Below are 18,567 nucleotides of genomic sequence, written 5' to 3'. Positions count from 1 at the left end.
TTTGACTCCACTGGCTAGACATGGAGCCTCTGAGAAATCCACCTGTCTTTGCACACCCCAGGGCCAGGGCTACAGAAATGTACCACTGCACCACGGGTTCTACAAATCTGAATTCAGGTCTTCAAGCACTTTACCATCTCCCCAGGCCTCAAGAGATTCTACTGTACATGTTTTATGGGTGTAGCCACCCATACATGTTTTAAAAAGCTGCTTTAGGTATGACTGTACTGAGGCTATATTGAGTCTAAAAAAGACAAACTTGTAATTCCAGAACTTGAGAGGCAGATGCAGGAAGATCTGGCCAAGGTAGGCTTGTCTATGTAGAGAATTTAATATCCTGGGCTACATATTTAATATCCTGGACAAACAAATGCAAAATAAATACTAACTTAATTATACAAAGTAAAATACCAATTTTATAAAAACAAAGAACTGTATTCTAGTTATTAAGTTTCTTCCATTGAACTATAAAACCTACAGTTTAATCTATTCTTTGGTATCTTTTTGTTATTTTGGGTTTTTTGTGAGACAAAGACACTCTTAAGTAACCCAAGGCTGTCCTCAAACTAGCAGTCATCCTTGCAGGCAGACACAGATTCTATAGATTTTTAACTCAAATTCTTGAGCTAAACAATGAATTATTCACTGGATATATGGCACATACCTACTTTAATCCAGCACCCTACAGGCAAAGGCAGGAGGAGCCTCTGGAGTTTGAAGACAATCTATCCCAAAAGTAAACTGCGAGATATAATGCCAATTAAATATCCTCAAATGAAAAGACAAGTTAATTTGATTTTTTGGGGGGGAGGAGCAGGCTCATGTAGCTAATGCTGGCTTCAAATTCACTGTGTAGCAGGGATGACCCTGAACTACTAATCTTCTCCTGACTTCTCACATGCTGGTATTGTAAGTACACTACCTGGTTTCTCAAATAGATGAATACTGATCTCATGTAAATTTATTACTGTAAACAAGTAAATCTCAGGATTAAAAACTCTAAACGTATAACTAAAATATTTGATTGCTTTAACTTTTATTTCTCTTGGTCAACTCCTTATTTTGCTAATACTATTAGTTCATTGATATGTTTTTGATTTTTTAAGAAAATGGCCTATTTACAGAGCCTGAAACACTGTTTAGAAAGTTTTTATTTCTGAATCTATCATTCATTGACATACTGAACTTCAAATTCTTAACTATTTTCCCAAGAGAATTCTTAAACAATATGCAGGTAGACAAATTTCAAGCTAATGAAAGGCTCTGACCTTGTCTTCATACACAAGAGAACCTGCCTCCTGCCCTCATCTTTCTCTATCCTAACCTTGGGACTCACAGAGCAGAAGGAGTATGTAAAGGTATAATAGTACAAAACCCAAATCCTAACAATTTAAAGGGGCTGAGCAGCATCCTTTTACGCAGGATTCTGGATTCTGGATCAGCAGCATCACGTTTATTTATGTCCTCAGTAATGTGCGAGGCAAGGAGAAGAAAAACTACATTGGTGAATTTGAGAAACACATTTTTAATAATTAAATAACAAAGAATGTCATGAACATACATATTCCCAGTCTCTAAATTGTTTTTTAAAAAATTTAAACTGATTTAAAATGTGTGACACAAACCTTTATGGCAGAACTAGAAGTCTGTTCCCACCAGGCCCTCATACCTGATGGCAGCCAATCCAGCTCCTTCAAAACTCTGAAGAATTAACTATAGCAAAAGTCATCATTTTTATGCATTTCACATGTAAACAGCAAATGCTACAGATTTTTGTTTTTAAAAACATCAGATATTTAAATTATGTGGATTTCCCTAGCTATATAGCTTTTGGCCAGAAGCCAAACACGGTAGAATACTTCCAGCTTTCTTTTTGATAGTTGTATCACCAAGGCTATCACTGTGATAAATCAAAACGTGACTCCAATGATACATACTGATGCCCCTACGCTATTACTCTAATTTAAACTTTTATCTGTAACAGTATATAGTAAAGGAGTCTTCTCTATTAATAAGACATTAGAAAATAGAATAAACTATGTTGGCTACTTAAAAAGTAGATATGTAAATTAAAAGATTATTAATTATTAGGGTCACAGAAACTTTCTGTGAGAAGGAAACTTTAAAAGTTGCCTTTTCACTCTCCACTACTTTTATAATGTCAATGCTATCAAGACAATAATAATAATAATCTGGGATGCAGATGTGTCTTGGTAGTAGAGCACCTGCCTATCATGTGTGAGGTCTTGAATTAAATCCTCAGAGCCACAAATGTAAATACATTTATGAACATATATAGATAGCTTTAGAGCATTTCCTTTGGTCAAATTTTCTATTTTCATGTTTCAACTCATAGCTTTTAATCTAATTTACCTGTAAAGACTTTCTCAACTATACAGGAAGAGCAAAAATTTTCATTAGTGTCCCCAAATCAAAGACTTTAAATATTTATACATAAGAATTTCTGAAACATGTGGTATTATTTAAAGGAAACTGTTCTTTTTCTAAACTTTGCTATTTTTTTTCAGCTTTTAAAAGGAACTGGATCTACTGTAAACAAATGTTAAAAAAAAGCACAGAAGAAACAGACTTGTAGTTCTATGCAGATTCAACATGTCCTTACAGAAACAATCTCAAAACACAAAAGGAATCAGTTAGTCAATTTCTACATGTGGATTTAAAGTGAAACAATACTTTTTAAAAATATTTTCTATTTTATTATATGATTAAAGTCTTTAAAAACTAGACTTAAAGCTCCAAATTTCACAAAAATATTCAGAGCCATTTTACCAGAGAATCTGGTAGATATGAGGTGAACCAGATCATCTTATCAATTTGATTACTAAAAAGCTCACTAATTCACAGTTAAATCCACAGATGCTGTTAGAAAATGTCTGGCCACACATGAACAGTGAGGAGGGCCAATATTCTTTGCCATGTTTAAAGTTTTCCTGTCCTCGAGCAAGAAGGCTTCATACTGCACTCTTTAGCATGTAATTGGTATATAATGTATATAAGATTAATGTATATAAGAAATTAAATACCTGCAGCTAGAACACAGTACCAATACTGTCATTTAGACTACAGCCTTCTCTCTTTATTTCTCTTGGTGAAATTAAAAGAACTTACTGGAAATGATGTTTTGATGGACTTTAAATACCATTTAAAAAAATGATCAGTATCATGGGGCAAGAAACCTTTACAGGATAGATAAAACTTCAGAAAAGTAGACATAATGTATTCGTTTTTCTAAAGCAAATACATTTAGTAACTTATAATCCCAACTTTAAAAAAAAGTACTATAGTTGGGCAAGCTATTATTGTGGGAAGCATTCATACTAAATTATTACTAATCAAGACTACAAAGTGTATGATTTGAGAGCTGAGTAAAAATAAACTTAATAAATTTCAAACATTATTTTTAATATGTTTCATTGTTATAAGAGACTATAATAGAATGTATTTCATAAAGATTATATTCAACTTGGTCACTATTTTTCAGGAATTTAAAATAAGTATCAGGCTATATATATATATGTGTGTGTGTGTGTGTGTGTACATATATATACACCCACACATACACATATATACACATATACACATATACACACACATATATATACACACACACACACACACACATATGTGTGTATGTATGGGTGTGTATATATGTATGTATATATGTGTATATATGTATGATATATATATCACATCACTATGTAACTCTGACTGTGCCAGAGTTTTTTTTAATTGTAGGAGAAAGGCTATAGTTACATGCGATAAAGAGAAAGGAGACTTAAGAACTTGAGTCCTTTTTTTAGATCATGTAACATTTTTCCCTTTGGGCAAGTCTTTAAAAATATTTGTTAAGGGCTGGTGAAATATCAGTTAAGAGCACTGACTACTCTTCCTGACGTCCTGAGTTCAATTCCCAGCAACCACATGGTGGCTCATAACCATCTGTAATGGGATCTGATGTCTTCTTTTGGTGTGTCTGAAGACAGTGACAGTGTACTCACATACATAAAATAAGTAAATAATTCTTTTAAAAATTGTTAAATAAAAGGTCAATATAATTTTCTAGCCATAGCTTGGTGTTTATTATCTTTTTTTATGTGCACTCAACAAGGTCACTTTAAACTGGGTCCCATATTTGAACACAAGGTCCACTTTAGGAGATAGCATTTACAAATGGACCAAAATGTAAGATGTGTATGTGTGCATGCACGTATGTATATTTTTAAAAAAACACTGAAAACCTTTCAATGTAAAGGGTAAAATCTTTAAATCCTCAAATCATACTCTTTTTGATATGAACTTTGCCAAGACTGTTCATGTTGGCCAGAGAGTTCCCTAGTTTTCATTAATAAGTAAAATGAAATGCATACCGGCAGCAACTACAGCTGGAGGAGGCGAGCCTGCCTCGCCACCGCTTGTCTGACTCATTGATGCTGCAGATGTTTCTCTAGGTGGAGGTAACTGTAACTCCTTTGGGAGAAGATCATAGACAGATTCTGTAGGGAGGAAGAAAAAATTTTGGAAGAAAGTCAGTCAATAACATGTTCGAGAAATGAGTATGTTTCCTCTTTTGAGAATTGTATTTTCACAAAAATAACTGCATCATGAAGGCTGTAAATACTTATTAGCAAGTATTTGTTCTTTTATTATATAATATTTTTAAAACATTAACTTATTGTTTCTTCTATTACACCCTGGCCACCGTTTCCCCTCCTGCCTCCCCTATCTGCTCCCTCATCTCCTCCATCAGAGGTCTGCGCAGGAGCTCTAACACTAGAGGGCGCCAAACACCACTGTTCTGGCTTGCTGGCTGCCACCTCAGTACTGTCACACACAGGGACACCAAAGCTCAGCCCACAAAGTGCTTCTTCTCCTTGCCTACTTAAGATTTCTATCAAGGTAAAAACAAAAGGTCCCCCCAGTGTGATGACTGGAACCAGGGCACAAGGAAAGAAAATCAGCAGAACAGGGAGCATATTCAGAAGACTAAGAATTTGCTGTAATGGCCCAGACCAACTGGAAAGAAGGAATGAAATCAGTGTTTTCAGATACTGAAAATAATGTCTCTAGTTACAAACCCAACAATGTCAAAATGAGCTGGCTGGCTTGATCCTGTTCTACAAATTCTAATTGATCCACTTTTGTTACTGATTATTTCTGGGTCAATTCAGTTCTTTTTTCTTCAATGCTGCTGTGAAGAGGTTGAAGAACTTTCACCACAGTGCATATCAAGCTCAAAATAGAAATCCTACCCTGGGGCATACACAGTAAGAGGGGAAGAAAAACTGTGATTTTGTTTGTTTATTGAGACAGTATTGCTCTACATAGCCTGGAACTCACGATATAGACCATGGTGACTTTGAACTCACAGAGATCCACCTGCCTATGTCTCTCAAGTGCTGGGATCAAAGGCATGGACCACCATGCCTGGTTGAAACTGTGGTTTGTAAAATGGTGTGTGTGTGTGTGTGTGTGTGTGTGTGTGTGTGTGTGTGTGTGTGTGTGTACTTGTGAGCAAGCATAAGTGTGTGTACATGAACCATGTGCATACAAGAGCCCACCAAAGTGAGAAGAGGGCATTGGAGTCCCTGGAACTAGAGTTACAGATGGTTATGAGCCACCTTGAGGATATTGTGACCTGAACTCAGGTCCTTGCAAGGAGAACATCTGTAATTTTCAAGTGCACTTTCCCCTTCCTAGGTAGAACATCTGTAATTTACAAGTGCACTTCCCCTCCAAGGTAGAAGAACATCTGTAATTTACAAGTGCACTTCCCTTCCTAGGTAGGAGAACATCTGTAATTTACAAGTGCACTTCCCTTCCTAGGTAGGAGAACATCTGTAATTTACAAGTGCACTTCCCCTCCAAGGTAGGAGAACATCTGTAATTTACAAGTGCACTTCCCCTCCTAGGTAGGCATTCTGTGCCTACAGCTTTAGTTGGTTATCACTCATTCCAGAAAAAGACAAGCCTCCAAGCCCTATGTTCCCTCCTCTCTAGTTGAGTTAGAAAGACAAACCACAGTTGGATAACAACAGATTAGCCAGGCAGGACTGGTAGCTGCGGGATGCACACTTTAAGCCCAGCACTTGGGAGGCAGAGGCAGGTGGATCTCTGAGTACAAGGCCAGCTTGGTCTACAGAGTAAGTTCCAAGACAGCCAGGGCCACACAGAGAGACCCTGTCTAAAAAACAAACAAATAAATAAGTGATGAGATAAGAGGCAATGGTGATAAAATCTAGGACGTTAGAGTTTTCCTCATAAGAAACACGGAGATAGGACAAAGGAACAAAAAACAAACAGAAAACCCAAACTGGATCAGTCAGACTCATTTGTGCTCTTTTCAGGAGATCATATTGAATACACACAATAAAGGTTGTACGTGAGGATGGAGCACAGGTCACAGAACAGATCTGTTCTTAAGAAATAGGTTTATTAGTCTCCACTTCGCCTTTACTGACCTCAGGAATTTGTCAGAGAGTTCATTTCCTCTGTAACTTTTCTCAAGAATCTCTGATTTACTTTCAGGTAATCAAGTTGAACAGAACTAATATTGATTTATGTCTATGAAGAAATGAAAAGGGGGGGGGAAGCACAGTTTCTGTGAAGTATTTCTGACCAGAAGGGCATGCACACATACTTGCACACACACAGCATTTTTGTTTAATTGTAAAGTAAGCAACTAAATAAAAACACTGTGGTAGAAAGGATGAAAAAGGGAGGTCTCTGTGAGTTAAGTGTCATCCTGGTCTATACTAGGGCTACAAAGTGAGAATCTGTCTTGAAACAGGGTCTCTCTGTTGTGTATGTAGTTCTTGCTATCCTAGAACTGGCTATATAGATCACTATGGCCTTGACCTCATCGAAATCCATCTGCCCCTGCCTCCTGAGTGCACACTACTGTGTCACGGAAAGATGACACTTTGGGTTGAGAACACTTTTAAAATCTGACTAAGATGCCTCCATGGGTAAGAGCACTGCTGTTCTTACAGAGGACCAGGGTTCAATTTCCAGCACCCCATGGCAGCTCACAACAGCCTATATATAACTCTAGTTCCAGAGGACCCAATGCTCTCTTCTGGCTTCTTCAGGAACCAGGACACATGTGTACAGACATACATGCAGTCAAAAACCCATACACATAAAAAATTTAATGTACTTTAAAAATGTAGCAAAGCAAAGTCAGGCAGTGGTGGCACATGCCTTTAATCCCAGCACTCAGGAAGCAGAGGCAGACAGATCTTGACTTCGAGGCTAGCCTGGTCTACAAGGCTAGTCTAAGACAGCCAAGGCTACACAGAGACCCTGGCTTGAAACAAACAAACTAACTAACAAAAAAAGAACACCCCTCCCCAAAAGCAATACAGCATGAATTAATGCCCCAAGCAGGTACTACTACAGGAATAATACAAGTTCTCACAGTAGAAGTTGATTATCAGGTATGGACACTGCCATGACACCTGAAATGCCTAATCATCAGGTATAGACACCACACTGAAAAAAACCTACTTATAAACACTTTCATTTTGTTTAAGTATGAAAACAAAATCACATCTGCCATCCTTATAAATATGAAACTACCTACCATTAAGCATAGAAGTTTCCTTAACATGTCCCCCTTAAAAATGCTTAGAAAATATGTCTTACTCTTCCCTTCCTCCGCTCACTGCCTCAGTAAGCAGGTGAAGCTCCAAGCTAAGGTTTCCTATCAGACATTCTATGACAAAGTCCTAACAGCTCCAGTGTGCCAACAGTTAGTTCTACACTGAAGAGTTAGCATTCATTTTGTCTAAAAACAAGAAACACTTCACCCTTGACAGTCATCATATTTGGCATCTCCACTGGAAAAAATGTACTGGCTGCAGGTTCACTGGATATTTTGTTTCTCCAAGATTATAGAGTCCAAGAATAACTGGTAGGTGAACTCTGTTTTAACAAATTATTCTCAGTTTTAAGTATAAGGCAATTTACTAATTTGCTATCAAATATGTATTTATTCATATTATTTTTCCAGATTATATTGTTTTTTCCAAACATACTAGTGTTATATTTAGGTAATATAAAATAGTTTACTTTATCCAATTGCGTGGGCGGAGTTAGAAAACTGAAGTGTTCCATAGACATTACCTGGCTTTTTAATTATCTGTTATCTTAGGATGGGGATGCAGTTCAGTTAGTACAGTTAGGGTACAGTCGATCTCCAAGGCAGTATAAACCTGGCTTGGTGACACGGTAATTCCAGCACTCTGCAAGTAGAAGCAGGGGACTCAGGAGTACTAAGCCAGCCTGGACTAGAACAACAACAAAAACAAAAAGAAACCCACCTACACTTTAAATCTGCTGTTATTTTGTGTGTTTTACTAAGTGGCAGTGAGGGAGAAGTTGTATGTGTTCACATGTGTCTATGAACCTGTGGAGGCAGAGGTAATGTTGGGTGTCTTCTTCATTTGCTCTCCATCTTTTTATTTATCACATCTATTTATTTTGTATGTTTGTGTGGACACATCTTGATGAGTGTGTGAAAGTCAGAGGACAATTTCTGTGAGTCAGTTATCTCCTCTTCCTTGTGGGTTCTGAGGATTAAGCTCAGGTTGTCAGGCTTGGTGTTTTTAGGCCGAGTCATCTACTTGGATCCTTCATCTTTCACTCATTTAACATGGAGCTCCCTGATTCCTACTCCACTAGGCTGGTTAGCAAGTGAGTCCCAGGAATCTACCTTCTCTGCCTGCGGCGTACTACTAGGATTACAGGTACATGCTATCACACCTAGCTTTTTATGTTAGAGATCAAGCTTATATCTTTATGCTTGTGTGGAAAGCACTTTACCAATCACAAGTCACCAGGCCCCTTTTTATTATTATTTTTTAACTTAAGTTTATACCAAAAGAAACAAAAGTCTTAATTAATGGAGTCATAAAATGACTTATGAAACATTTCAGGCTTAGTTATAATTTCTAAAAATTTTGCATAGATACTTTTGTAAGGTTATTCAAAGTATGAACTTCACATGGAAGCACATGCCTATAATCCCAGCACTCAGCCTGCTGAGGCAGGAAATCAAGGATGCTAAGTCAGGACTGCTATATGGCAAGACTCTGCCTCAGAAAAGAACAACCCTGCCCCTCAAAAAGCAATAAAGCCAAAGTAGAGTGACGTAGAGTCCAGAAAAGGGTCAGATGACCCAGAAAAAGATATCAGAAACTTAGCAGGGAGAGGAGGTATCTAGGGGAGAGAGATCCCAGCAGTTTAAACGCCTAAGACAGAAGAAGAAAGCACCAGGGAAAAGAGAGATATCCAGGTACAGGCAATGTCTGTGTAAGAGGATAGCATGTGTAGTGGGGGTGTGTTAAGAACCCAAGCAGAATGAATCTTTATAGATGATGCAAATATTGGACTCCAATATCTACTGGGAATTGACATAGTGGGCCCAGGTGGTAAAGCAAATGCCTAAGCAGCATGAGAAGGATATATATGGGATTGAGTGTGAAAAGCCCAGCATGGATATCAGAGAGAGAACAGCATTAGGAAGTATGAATGTTGGGGTACCTTACATACAGCACCAGAGCCTAAACAGTAATAAAATTGCTCAAATATTGAGAGCTATGAAGACTGCGCCCATGTGAGAGCAGTGAAATGTAGCACGGAGAGTTATAATACATGCAATTATAGAAGCATTTATCAAAGACTATAGATCCTGAGAAGAATGAGGAGGGCATCTGTGTAAGAAGCACAGCACATGTGGGATTATCAGAGATCGGCTATATGCCTAATAGGACTGTCCAAAGTGAGAAATAAGAATAAAAGTAAGGTTTAATGGCACCCACAGGTGAGCAGGAGGTTTGCTCTGAGTTTTAAGAGCCTCTATATTAGACGACACAGTGTTCAAGCTGGGTAATTAATGTGTTAGAAGGGGGAAGACTAATAACATGAAGAGTGACCAAGTTAGCAAACTATTAAGATCAAAGGGAGCCAACCTAAGCTACATGATGAGAGAAAACCAGTTTCAAAGCAAATTAACGAATCAAAGGAAGCAAATTTAAATGTCTCCAAATTTGAACATCTGGCCTTAAAAAATAATACAGGCCAGAGAGATAACTCACTTGGTAAAGTGCTTGATGCACTTGGGTATCTAGCACTCACAGAAAAAGTCAGATGTGGTGGCATACAACTGTAATCTCAGCTCTGGAAAGGCAGAGAAGGTGGATCCATTGCAGCTTACTGAGCAGATAGCCTAACAGAATCAGCACCTCAGGTGCTGCTGAGAAAGCTTGTCTCAAGAAACAAGACAGACAGCTCCTGAGGATGACCCTGAAGGTTGACCTCTGTCCTCCACTCCCACATATACAAATATGCCCACAAAAACCCTTACATTGTTCTTTCATTCCTTTGTCACAATACCTGCCTAAAATCAAATCCTATAAAATCAAATACTTTGGTGGAAAAATGTATCAATGTTTTAGCTTAAGAAAAAAAGTGGTGTTCAATGCTTTAGATCACTTGCTACTCTTGCAGACAACCTAGGTTCAGTTCCCTGTGACCACCATCAGGAAGCTTTTAGCCACCTATAACTCCAGTTCCACAGGATCAGATGCCATCTTCTGGCACCCATGGGCACCTGTATACCTTTGATGCAAATACATATATATCCAGATGCATATGCACCTATGTGGGTGCAAAACACACACACACACACACACACACACACACACACACACACACACTCGAACACACACATACACACAAAAATTAAATTAAAAAAATGAATTGGATTCCATATTCTGGCCTCTGCAGGTACCAGGTACCACACATGGTACACAGACATTCAAGCAAAACATAACAATAAAAAATAGATTATTTCTTGATCAATTTCTTTGTTGCCAGCATTCTTAGGCTCAGCTTATCTCAAAATGTATTATTTCCTCCTTACTCCTATCTGTAATCCGATAGAATATAGCTTAAACATCATTAAACTAACTCCTATACTGGGTTGGGGCAGTCATATAAAAAAAATCACGGGGTTGGGGACTTAGCTCAGTGGTAAAGCGCTTGCCTAGCAAGCGCAAGGCCCTGGGTTCAGTCCTCAGCTCAAAAAAAATTGAAAAAACAATTGAAAAAAAAATAACTTAGACAATTGCAGATTTTTTTAAAAAAGAATTGTTTAAAATAATAAACCTGGCACATGAGTGGGAAGGTAGGAAAAACATGAGTCTGAAGTCAATCATGACTACAGAGGGAATTGGAGGCCAGGAACAAAAAGGAAGAATGGAAAGAAGGGAGGGAAGGAGGGAAGGAGGAGGCAATCATATAGCAGTAGGCAAAATAAGGAACTCAAGACACTAAAATCTTGCTTTGATTGCGCCTAACAACAGTGAAGATTGGGCTATTAAATTCTATAATTAGGTTGGCAATATAGCTATCCAGTAACATGTGAGTACTGATTAAATATTTGTTGAGTATTCACTTATGATGCCTATTCTTTCTTTTCCATTTTCACCTTTCCCTCAACTCAAGATACAACGATTTTCAATTCTTCATCCATGTATTCTTACCTTTGTAAATGTTCTGTTTTTCCTTGAAACACAGACCCCCCCCCATATCCCCTTTAAACCCATTCATGATCCTTCCAAGTGGCTCTTCCTGACCACCTCAATCTTTGACGGTCTCACTGTGTAGGCAAGGCTCACTTTTTAGAAAGAGGGAGGTGGCTCTTTGTGAGTTTGAGGCCAGCCTTTTAAGCTTCAGGAGAGCCAGGGCTACAGAGACTCTGTCTCATGACAAGTTAAATAATGATAATAAATATTAAGTATCAGATAAAAAGTTTCAGAAAGAAGAATGTTGAGGACTTCCAAATGTGAAAATGCCTCAGCTCAAGTAAGAAAGAACCTGAAAGAATCCATTATTTGATGTGGAAAAGGGTACTTCCTGTTACTTTTACCAAAGAAGGGAAAGACTGAGGCAGAAGAAGCCAAAGGCGGGGCTGAAGTCCAGGTGGAACAGAGGAAATAAGTGAAGGGTAAGGTGAAAAATAAACTACTATTCTACAACCTTTCCAAGGAGAAGACAAAGGATACTTGAGAAGACAAGGCTACAGATGAAAGGTTTGTTTTATTCCTCTTGGTGAAAAAAGACTGCATATACTTTGTATCTACTTAAAGTTTGTACATACTTGAGGGTATAAAGAAAAGTAACAGATAATAAGAAAAAGCCTGACATACCAGAGAGAAGAAGAAATTCATTTAAGAAAATACAATCAAGCTACCACTGTGGCATGTGATTGGAATCACAACTATTCAGGAAACCAAGCCACCCTTATTCTACTTACTAATGGTTCCAGTGGGTAAGAGAAGTGACAATGGCAATTTTACTAAATTAATAGTATATTTTTTAGTTATTCTGCTTTTATTATGAGCTATTTTTGCTAATCTCTTACTGACAAGTTTGCAAATTTCTTTTCTTTTTCTTTCTGTCTTTTTTTCCTTTTTTCTTTTTTTTCCCTTTCTTTCTTTCTTTCTTTCTTTTTTTTTTTTTTTTTTTTGAAACAGAATCCTACTATGCATCCCAGGCTTACCTAAAAGAAAAAAAAATCATGACATGGACCAAGCTGTCCTTGAACTTAGAGTGATCAAGCCTCTTGCATCTAACTCCTAAGCATTTGGAATTCCAGGCATGGCATCACACATGGTCATATAAAGTACTTTTTATCATGGGTATATGCATATAGAAAACATACCATGGAGGGAACAGCACTATCAGTGGTTTCAACCACCTGATGGGAACCCTGGATTTGGGACAATTGGAGACACTGCTGGATACCAGCATCATTCTAATAATTAAGTGGTAGGCAGCACTGTGTAACCTTATGCCAGTTACTCAAAAGATGAAGACTTATTTTAAATAATTAAAACAGTGGTGATACCTATCTGCCTTGAGGAGCTGCGAGAGCTAGCAGTGATGTAAAAGACACCCCAAACTATTACTATGTAGTAACTGCAGCTTCTAGGAACAAATGGCAGCTATAGTTCCTGCCCCAAAGGGTATGCAATAAGTAGTTACCGAGATACTGTTTAGACATTCTCTTTTACTGTAAAACTAGTATCTTCTGTCCATTCCAAATGATTGTGATTTCATGTTAAAACACTGCTTTCCTCACTATAGGTGCTAGATTTCCTAGCTAGACTTGCTAGCTAGCCAGTCAAAATGAATTGGTGAGTACCAGGTCCAGAAAGAAACTTCAAAAAAGAAGGTGGAAAGCTATAGACGATTAGTACCAGATGTGAATCTCAGGCTTAGGCAAGCACATCTTCACATACACACGTAAACTGCACCCACATGCATACAATTTACACAAAGATAAAATAATAAAAAAAGGACTGTTCCTCTTGGCCTATTTGTCAAATGTTAATACCAAACAACTAGATTTTACATAAAAATACAGACTTTTGGCCTCTTTTGAAAAACCACAAGATCTGACCGAGTCAAACCTAGACAGCTGTCTGATCCCTTAAGAATGTTCAGGTGCAAAAAGTACCACTCAGACAATCCCAATGAGTTGTATTACACAGTTAGTGCCCATTTTGCACCTGAGTTTTCAATCCTGCACCAGGGTTACAAGATTGAGGTATTTTTTGTGGAATAGGAGAAAGACAGACAAAAGATCTCTTCCCTAAAGAAAGTTTTCAAGCTTAAAGACTAAGAGAATAAATGAGTGGTCTTAATTTTCTTGATTAAACACCTTTTGCCATAGGCAAAACTCAAAAGATACTGCCTATGATAGCCGTGGGCTGTGTTTCTATTATCTTTAACACAAGAACAAAATGCTTCCTGTTTTTTAAAAACTGAATAAACTTTCAGAGACTTATCAGGTTCTTGAGTTTGAAGATTTAATGATGGCTTTTTATTTTAAGCTAAGTAAGTGTGGTTGCTCAGATCTCAGAATTTGGGAAGCAGAGGCAGAAGGATCAGGAGTTCAAGGTAATCTCTGGCTGCACTGACAGTTTCATCCTAGGATATATGACACCCTGTTTCAAAAATTAAAACAAAGCCCTTTTTATACATAAGAACATTAAAATTTGGTACTCAAATTAGCTAGGTCTGGTGGCTCAGGTCTAAAATACCAGCTGCTAAGGAGCCTAAAGAAGAAGATGACAAATTCAGGACCTGCCTGGAAAACTTAGTAAGAGTCCATCAAAAAATAGAAGGGATAGGGCTATAGCTCAGTGGCTCAGTGGTAAAGAACTTGGTCTAACAGGTGCTAGGCCCGAGATTCAATACTTGACACTGCTTCCCCCTGCCCCCAAATACATGTACACACATGTTCAAAGCATATGGTTAGCAGCGTTATTTACAATAGCCAAAGGAAAGGAACTCGAATACCAACAAAACAAATGGTAAGGTTCATATGATTCAATTACTCAACTATAAAAAAGAATGAAATAATAAATCAACATTCTGAACTGAGGGTATAGATCCCACAGGAAAACCTGTCTAGCATTATGTTCAAGGCCTTGGGTTTAGTCCTCAGAATAAACAGACAAATTAATGAAGGTTCACTGGTAAGGGATCAGGGAGAGTTTCCAATATCAACCTCTGACATCCACACAACTGGCGCAGGTGTGTGCATGGTTACAGGGGTGTAGAGGGATGGCTCAGAGGTTAAGAGCACCAGATTATTCTTCCAGAGATTCTGAGTTAAATTCTTAGTGCCCACATGGACACTCACAACATCTATAACTGTAGTCCCATGGAATCCAATGCCTTCTTCTGATGTGTGCACAAAACACCCATACACATTAAACAAATATATACATCTTTTTAAAATGGGCTGGAGCAATGGGTTAACGGTCAAGGGCACTTACTTTTCTTTCAGAGGAGCAGAGTTTGGGTCCTACATGCCCAGAGATACATGCACATATATACACCCAGTATATGTACACGAAGTAAAAGGTTTTTAAAAAATTAAGTGTAAGAAACTTCCAAGGATTGGGAATTCTAACTTTTTAGCTAATTTTTGTTTCTTTGTTTTGTTTTGTTTAGAGAAACAAAGCTGGAAAGGTGGCTTGGTGATTAAGATCATTTGCTGCTTTTGGAAGGAACTTGGTTTGGATCCCAGCATCAACATGGCGGCTCACAAACATCAAAACTCCAAATCCAGGGAATCTGACACTCTTCTGACCTCTACAGGCACCTATATAAACATGAAGGCAAACATTCATATGCATAAAATAAGTACGTCTAAAAAATTAATTAACAGGAAAGATAGTTCCACAGTTAGAAGAATGTATTGCTTTTCAGAGAACATAGTTCAATTCCCAGCATTCACATCATTTCGGGTAGTTTACAACCTCTTGTGTGAACTCCAGATTTAATGCCTTTGGCATCCATGGGAATTGCTCCACCCAACCCATGATTAAAAATAAATGAATAATTTTTTAAAGGAAAAATAAAATAAAAATAGCATTCTAGGTTTTCTGTTTGTCTTCACACATTCTATGCAAGGTAATGAACTCTATGCTGAACTACAACTGCAGCCCAGAGTCAGTTTCATATCTTCCTTCTAAAAACTTATTTAATCAGGAACATTTTCTTCTATCATTAAATATTCTTTGAATAAATGGTATTCATTTAGTTTTGCTTGAGAAAGGGTTTGGTTACATATGTAGATGATGCTGGGATTACGGATAGATCATCATACCCCAAAAAATACATTGTTTGTAATAGTCAAAATATTTAATCTATGGAGGTTTATTAAATAAAAGACAACAGTGAAGAGTCCTCTTCCCTTAATCTAGAGAAATAATTCAACTATGCCATGAAGGATTTTAATTAGCTAAATAAAACATTATTATTGCTATTATTATTACTTTTACAGGTGTATGCATGAAGTGTGCACTGGTGGTACACAAGCTCACACTACATGTAAGGTCAGAGGACATCTCTATAGAGTCAGCTCTCCTCTCCCCTTTAGATGGGCCCCAGAGCTTATTACCAGGACTGCCCAGAAAATGTCCTTACCTGCTGAGCTATTTTGTGGGTCCAACAAAACTTTTAAAATCAGTTATTTTGTCTTAGTTATAAACATTCTCCCAGTGAAATAGGTCTTAGGCTTTAAATGTTCTTTAAACTAGAAAATTTAAGTTTAGATTTATACATCTAAAAATACAGATGAAGAATTTGAATTCAGATCTGTTCTAACTCCAAATCTTAAACATGAAACCATAATATATCAAAAAACGATCTAGGTGTGGTCTTATCTATTAACATACAATTTATCTGACTTATGTATGGTCTTCCCTAAATAAAGCTAAAAGCACAAGTTAGCACCATACACTGGAAAGTACAACAGCAGAAGGAATGTAGGACACACAACAAAAGGTATCCAGGAACAGTGATAATCATAGAAAAATCTTGCGTGATCAGCAGCATTACCTCTCACAGGAAACAACAGTGTTCATAATGGCAATTTGTAAATTATATTAAAAGTGAATTAAGTCTCAAAATGGGAGAAAAATCAGTGGTCAGAAGAGAACTGTGGATCACGGCTGTTACTCCCAAGATGTAGGAATAAGGCAAGAGAACTTCTGATTCTGAAGCCACCTTAGCCTACAGTGGGATACTGTCAAAAAGGAGATGGATGGAAGAAAGGGCTAGGGCAGGCAGGCTGGCAATGCAGCTCAGTTGGAGAGTGCTTGGTTAACGTGCATGAAGCCTGGTTCATTCCAAAAGAATATATAACTGGGGATAGTGGCCAACATAGTAAAGTTGTGAAGCACAAGGATCACAAACTCAAGGTCATGAGAATGTTGCAAAAAAACAAAGCAAAACTGGAACTGGTCCCCATCACATACAGGAAAAGGGAAGGAGGTAGAGAAAGGTGGGAAAGAAGGCAACAACTGAGGATACAATGAAATGAAGCTTGTGTCCTGAAGTACACTCCTTTACTCTGTCCATACTGCTTTTCATCCTGTTAATAATGCCCAATCCTGAAAAACTAAGCGCTCATCTTCAACATTCCTAAATCCACAGCTTCAGGTTTTGATGCAGGAAATCAAAGATTACAGACTAGAACGTCTATGAACTCATAACCTTCCTCCAAGCAACCTAGAAGCCTTACATAAAAATGTATTCCTTGTCATCCTGTCATCTTTCCTAACGATTCCTCACAATGGTTCTTTGAAAGCCACTCCGGTGTGTCTGTCACTCTTGGAAGTTCATTTTTCCATGGTCACGAATTCTCAAACTTCTTATCCTCATCTCTATCTCTCTATCATCCATACATTTTTGAGACAAACTCACTGTGTAAGTTTGGTTGATCTAACTCACTATGTAGACCAGGCTAGCCTCAAACTCACAGAGATCCACCTACCTCAGTGGGATTAAAGGTGAGCATATCCATGCATGACATTACCTGTCCCTTTAAATTCAAGAGAAGCACCAACTCTAAATCCCAAATCCTTGTTTTTGCCTTGGGTGCCAAAACTTTCTTATATTTGCTTATCTGTCTGCAGACACTAAGGGTTGAATTTAGCACCTTGTACATGCTAGGCAAGTATTCTATCACAAAGATATATTCCAAGATCTGTGTCTGTCTGTCTGACCGCACCCCCCCCCATGTACGTACGTGTGTGTGTGTGTGTGTGTGTGTGTGTGTGTGTGTGTGTGTGTGTTGTCCTTGCTAACTCTATCTATAGACTATGTGACTATTAAACTTGGGATTCTCATGCCTCTAACTCCAGCAGAGTCTGGATTAGAGCAATACTGTGCCACTAGCCCTGCCCTATCTTTTGTTATTCCTTTTATCAGCTCTATTGCCCCACCAAATACTACTGATCTCGAATTTTTCTACTTTCCCTCAGGAGCTTCTTGTCAGAACTCTTCATAAAGGCTTATTTAGCACAGGTAAGTTATCTGTGCTGTCTGCCTTTTGTTAACTAAGTGTAAACTCAGAACTTCATATATGCTGTGCAAGTTTTTACACTATATGTGTGTTTGTGTGTGGAAGGGGAAGAAGGAGAGAGGGGAGAAGAAGGGGGAGATTCAGTAAATAATCTTATAGAAAGTTACATTTTTTTTCTTTTTCCTTTTCATTCATTCACTGATTCTTTGTTTTTCCCATTTGTTTTTCAAGACATAGCTTCTCTATGTAGTCCTATAACTTGCTTTATAGACTAGGCTGGTCTTGAACTCAGAGATCCACTTGCCTCTGCCTCTACCATTCAGCTCTTTTCTTTTTTCTTTCTCTTCTTTCTTTCTTTTATTATATATAAGTATACTGTAGCTGTCTTCACACACACCAGAAGAGGGCATCAGATCGCACTATAGATGGTTGTGAGCCACCATGTGGTTGTGGAATTTGAACTCAGGACCTCTAGAAGAGCAGTCAGTGCTCTTAACCACTGAGGCATGTCAGGATCTTATTATGTAGCTCTAGTTAGCCTAGAACTAGCTTTGTAGACCAGGCTGACCCCACTCACATTCACAGGGATCTTCCTGTCTCTGCCTCCAAAGTGCTGTGCCTAAAGGTGGTAAAGGTGTGCACTACCATTCCAGTCT

General features: G+C 38.0%; 1 protein-coding gene across 11 annotated transcripts in view; it reads right to left on the bottom strand.

Annotated features, from left to right (window-relative positions):
- The window catches only part of Nfat5 (nuclear factor of activated T-cells 5), an 87,437-nt gene that overhangs the window by 47,941 nt on the left and 20,929 nt on the right, over positions 1–18,567 (bottom strand). For 6 of the 11 annotated variants that reach the window (XM_008772503.4, XM_003751872.6, XM_063278043.1 and 3 more), the window contains 1 exon segment: positions 4,389–4,514. In XM_008772503.4, coding sequence (XP_008770725.1) covers positions 4,389–4,514 — 126 coding nt within the window. 11 annotated transcript variants of the gene reach the window in all.

The sequence above is a fragment of the Rattus norvegicus genome, chromosome 19 (assembly GCF_036323735.1).
Source record: "Rattus norvegicus strain BN/NHsdMcwi chromosome 19, GRCr8, whole genome shotgun sequence".
Lineage (NCBI taxonomy): Eukaryota > Metazoa > Chordata > Mammalia > Rodentia > Muridae > Rattus > Rattus norvegicus.
Note: the sequence above shows the minus strand (reverse complement) of the source record. Positions and strands in the feature narration are given on the sequence as shown.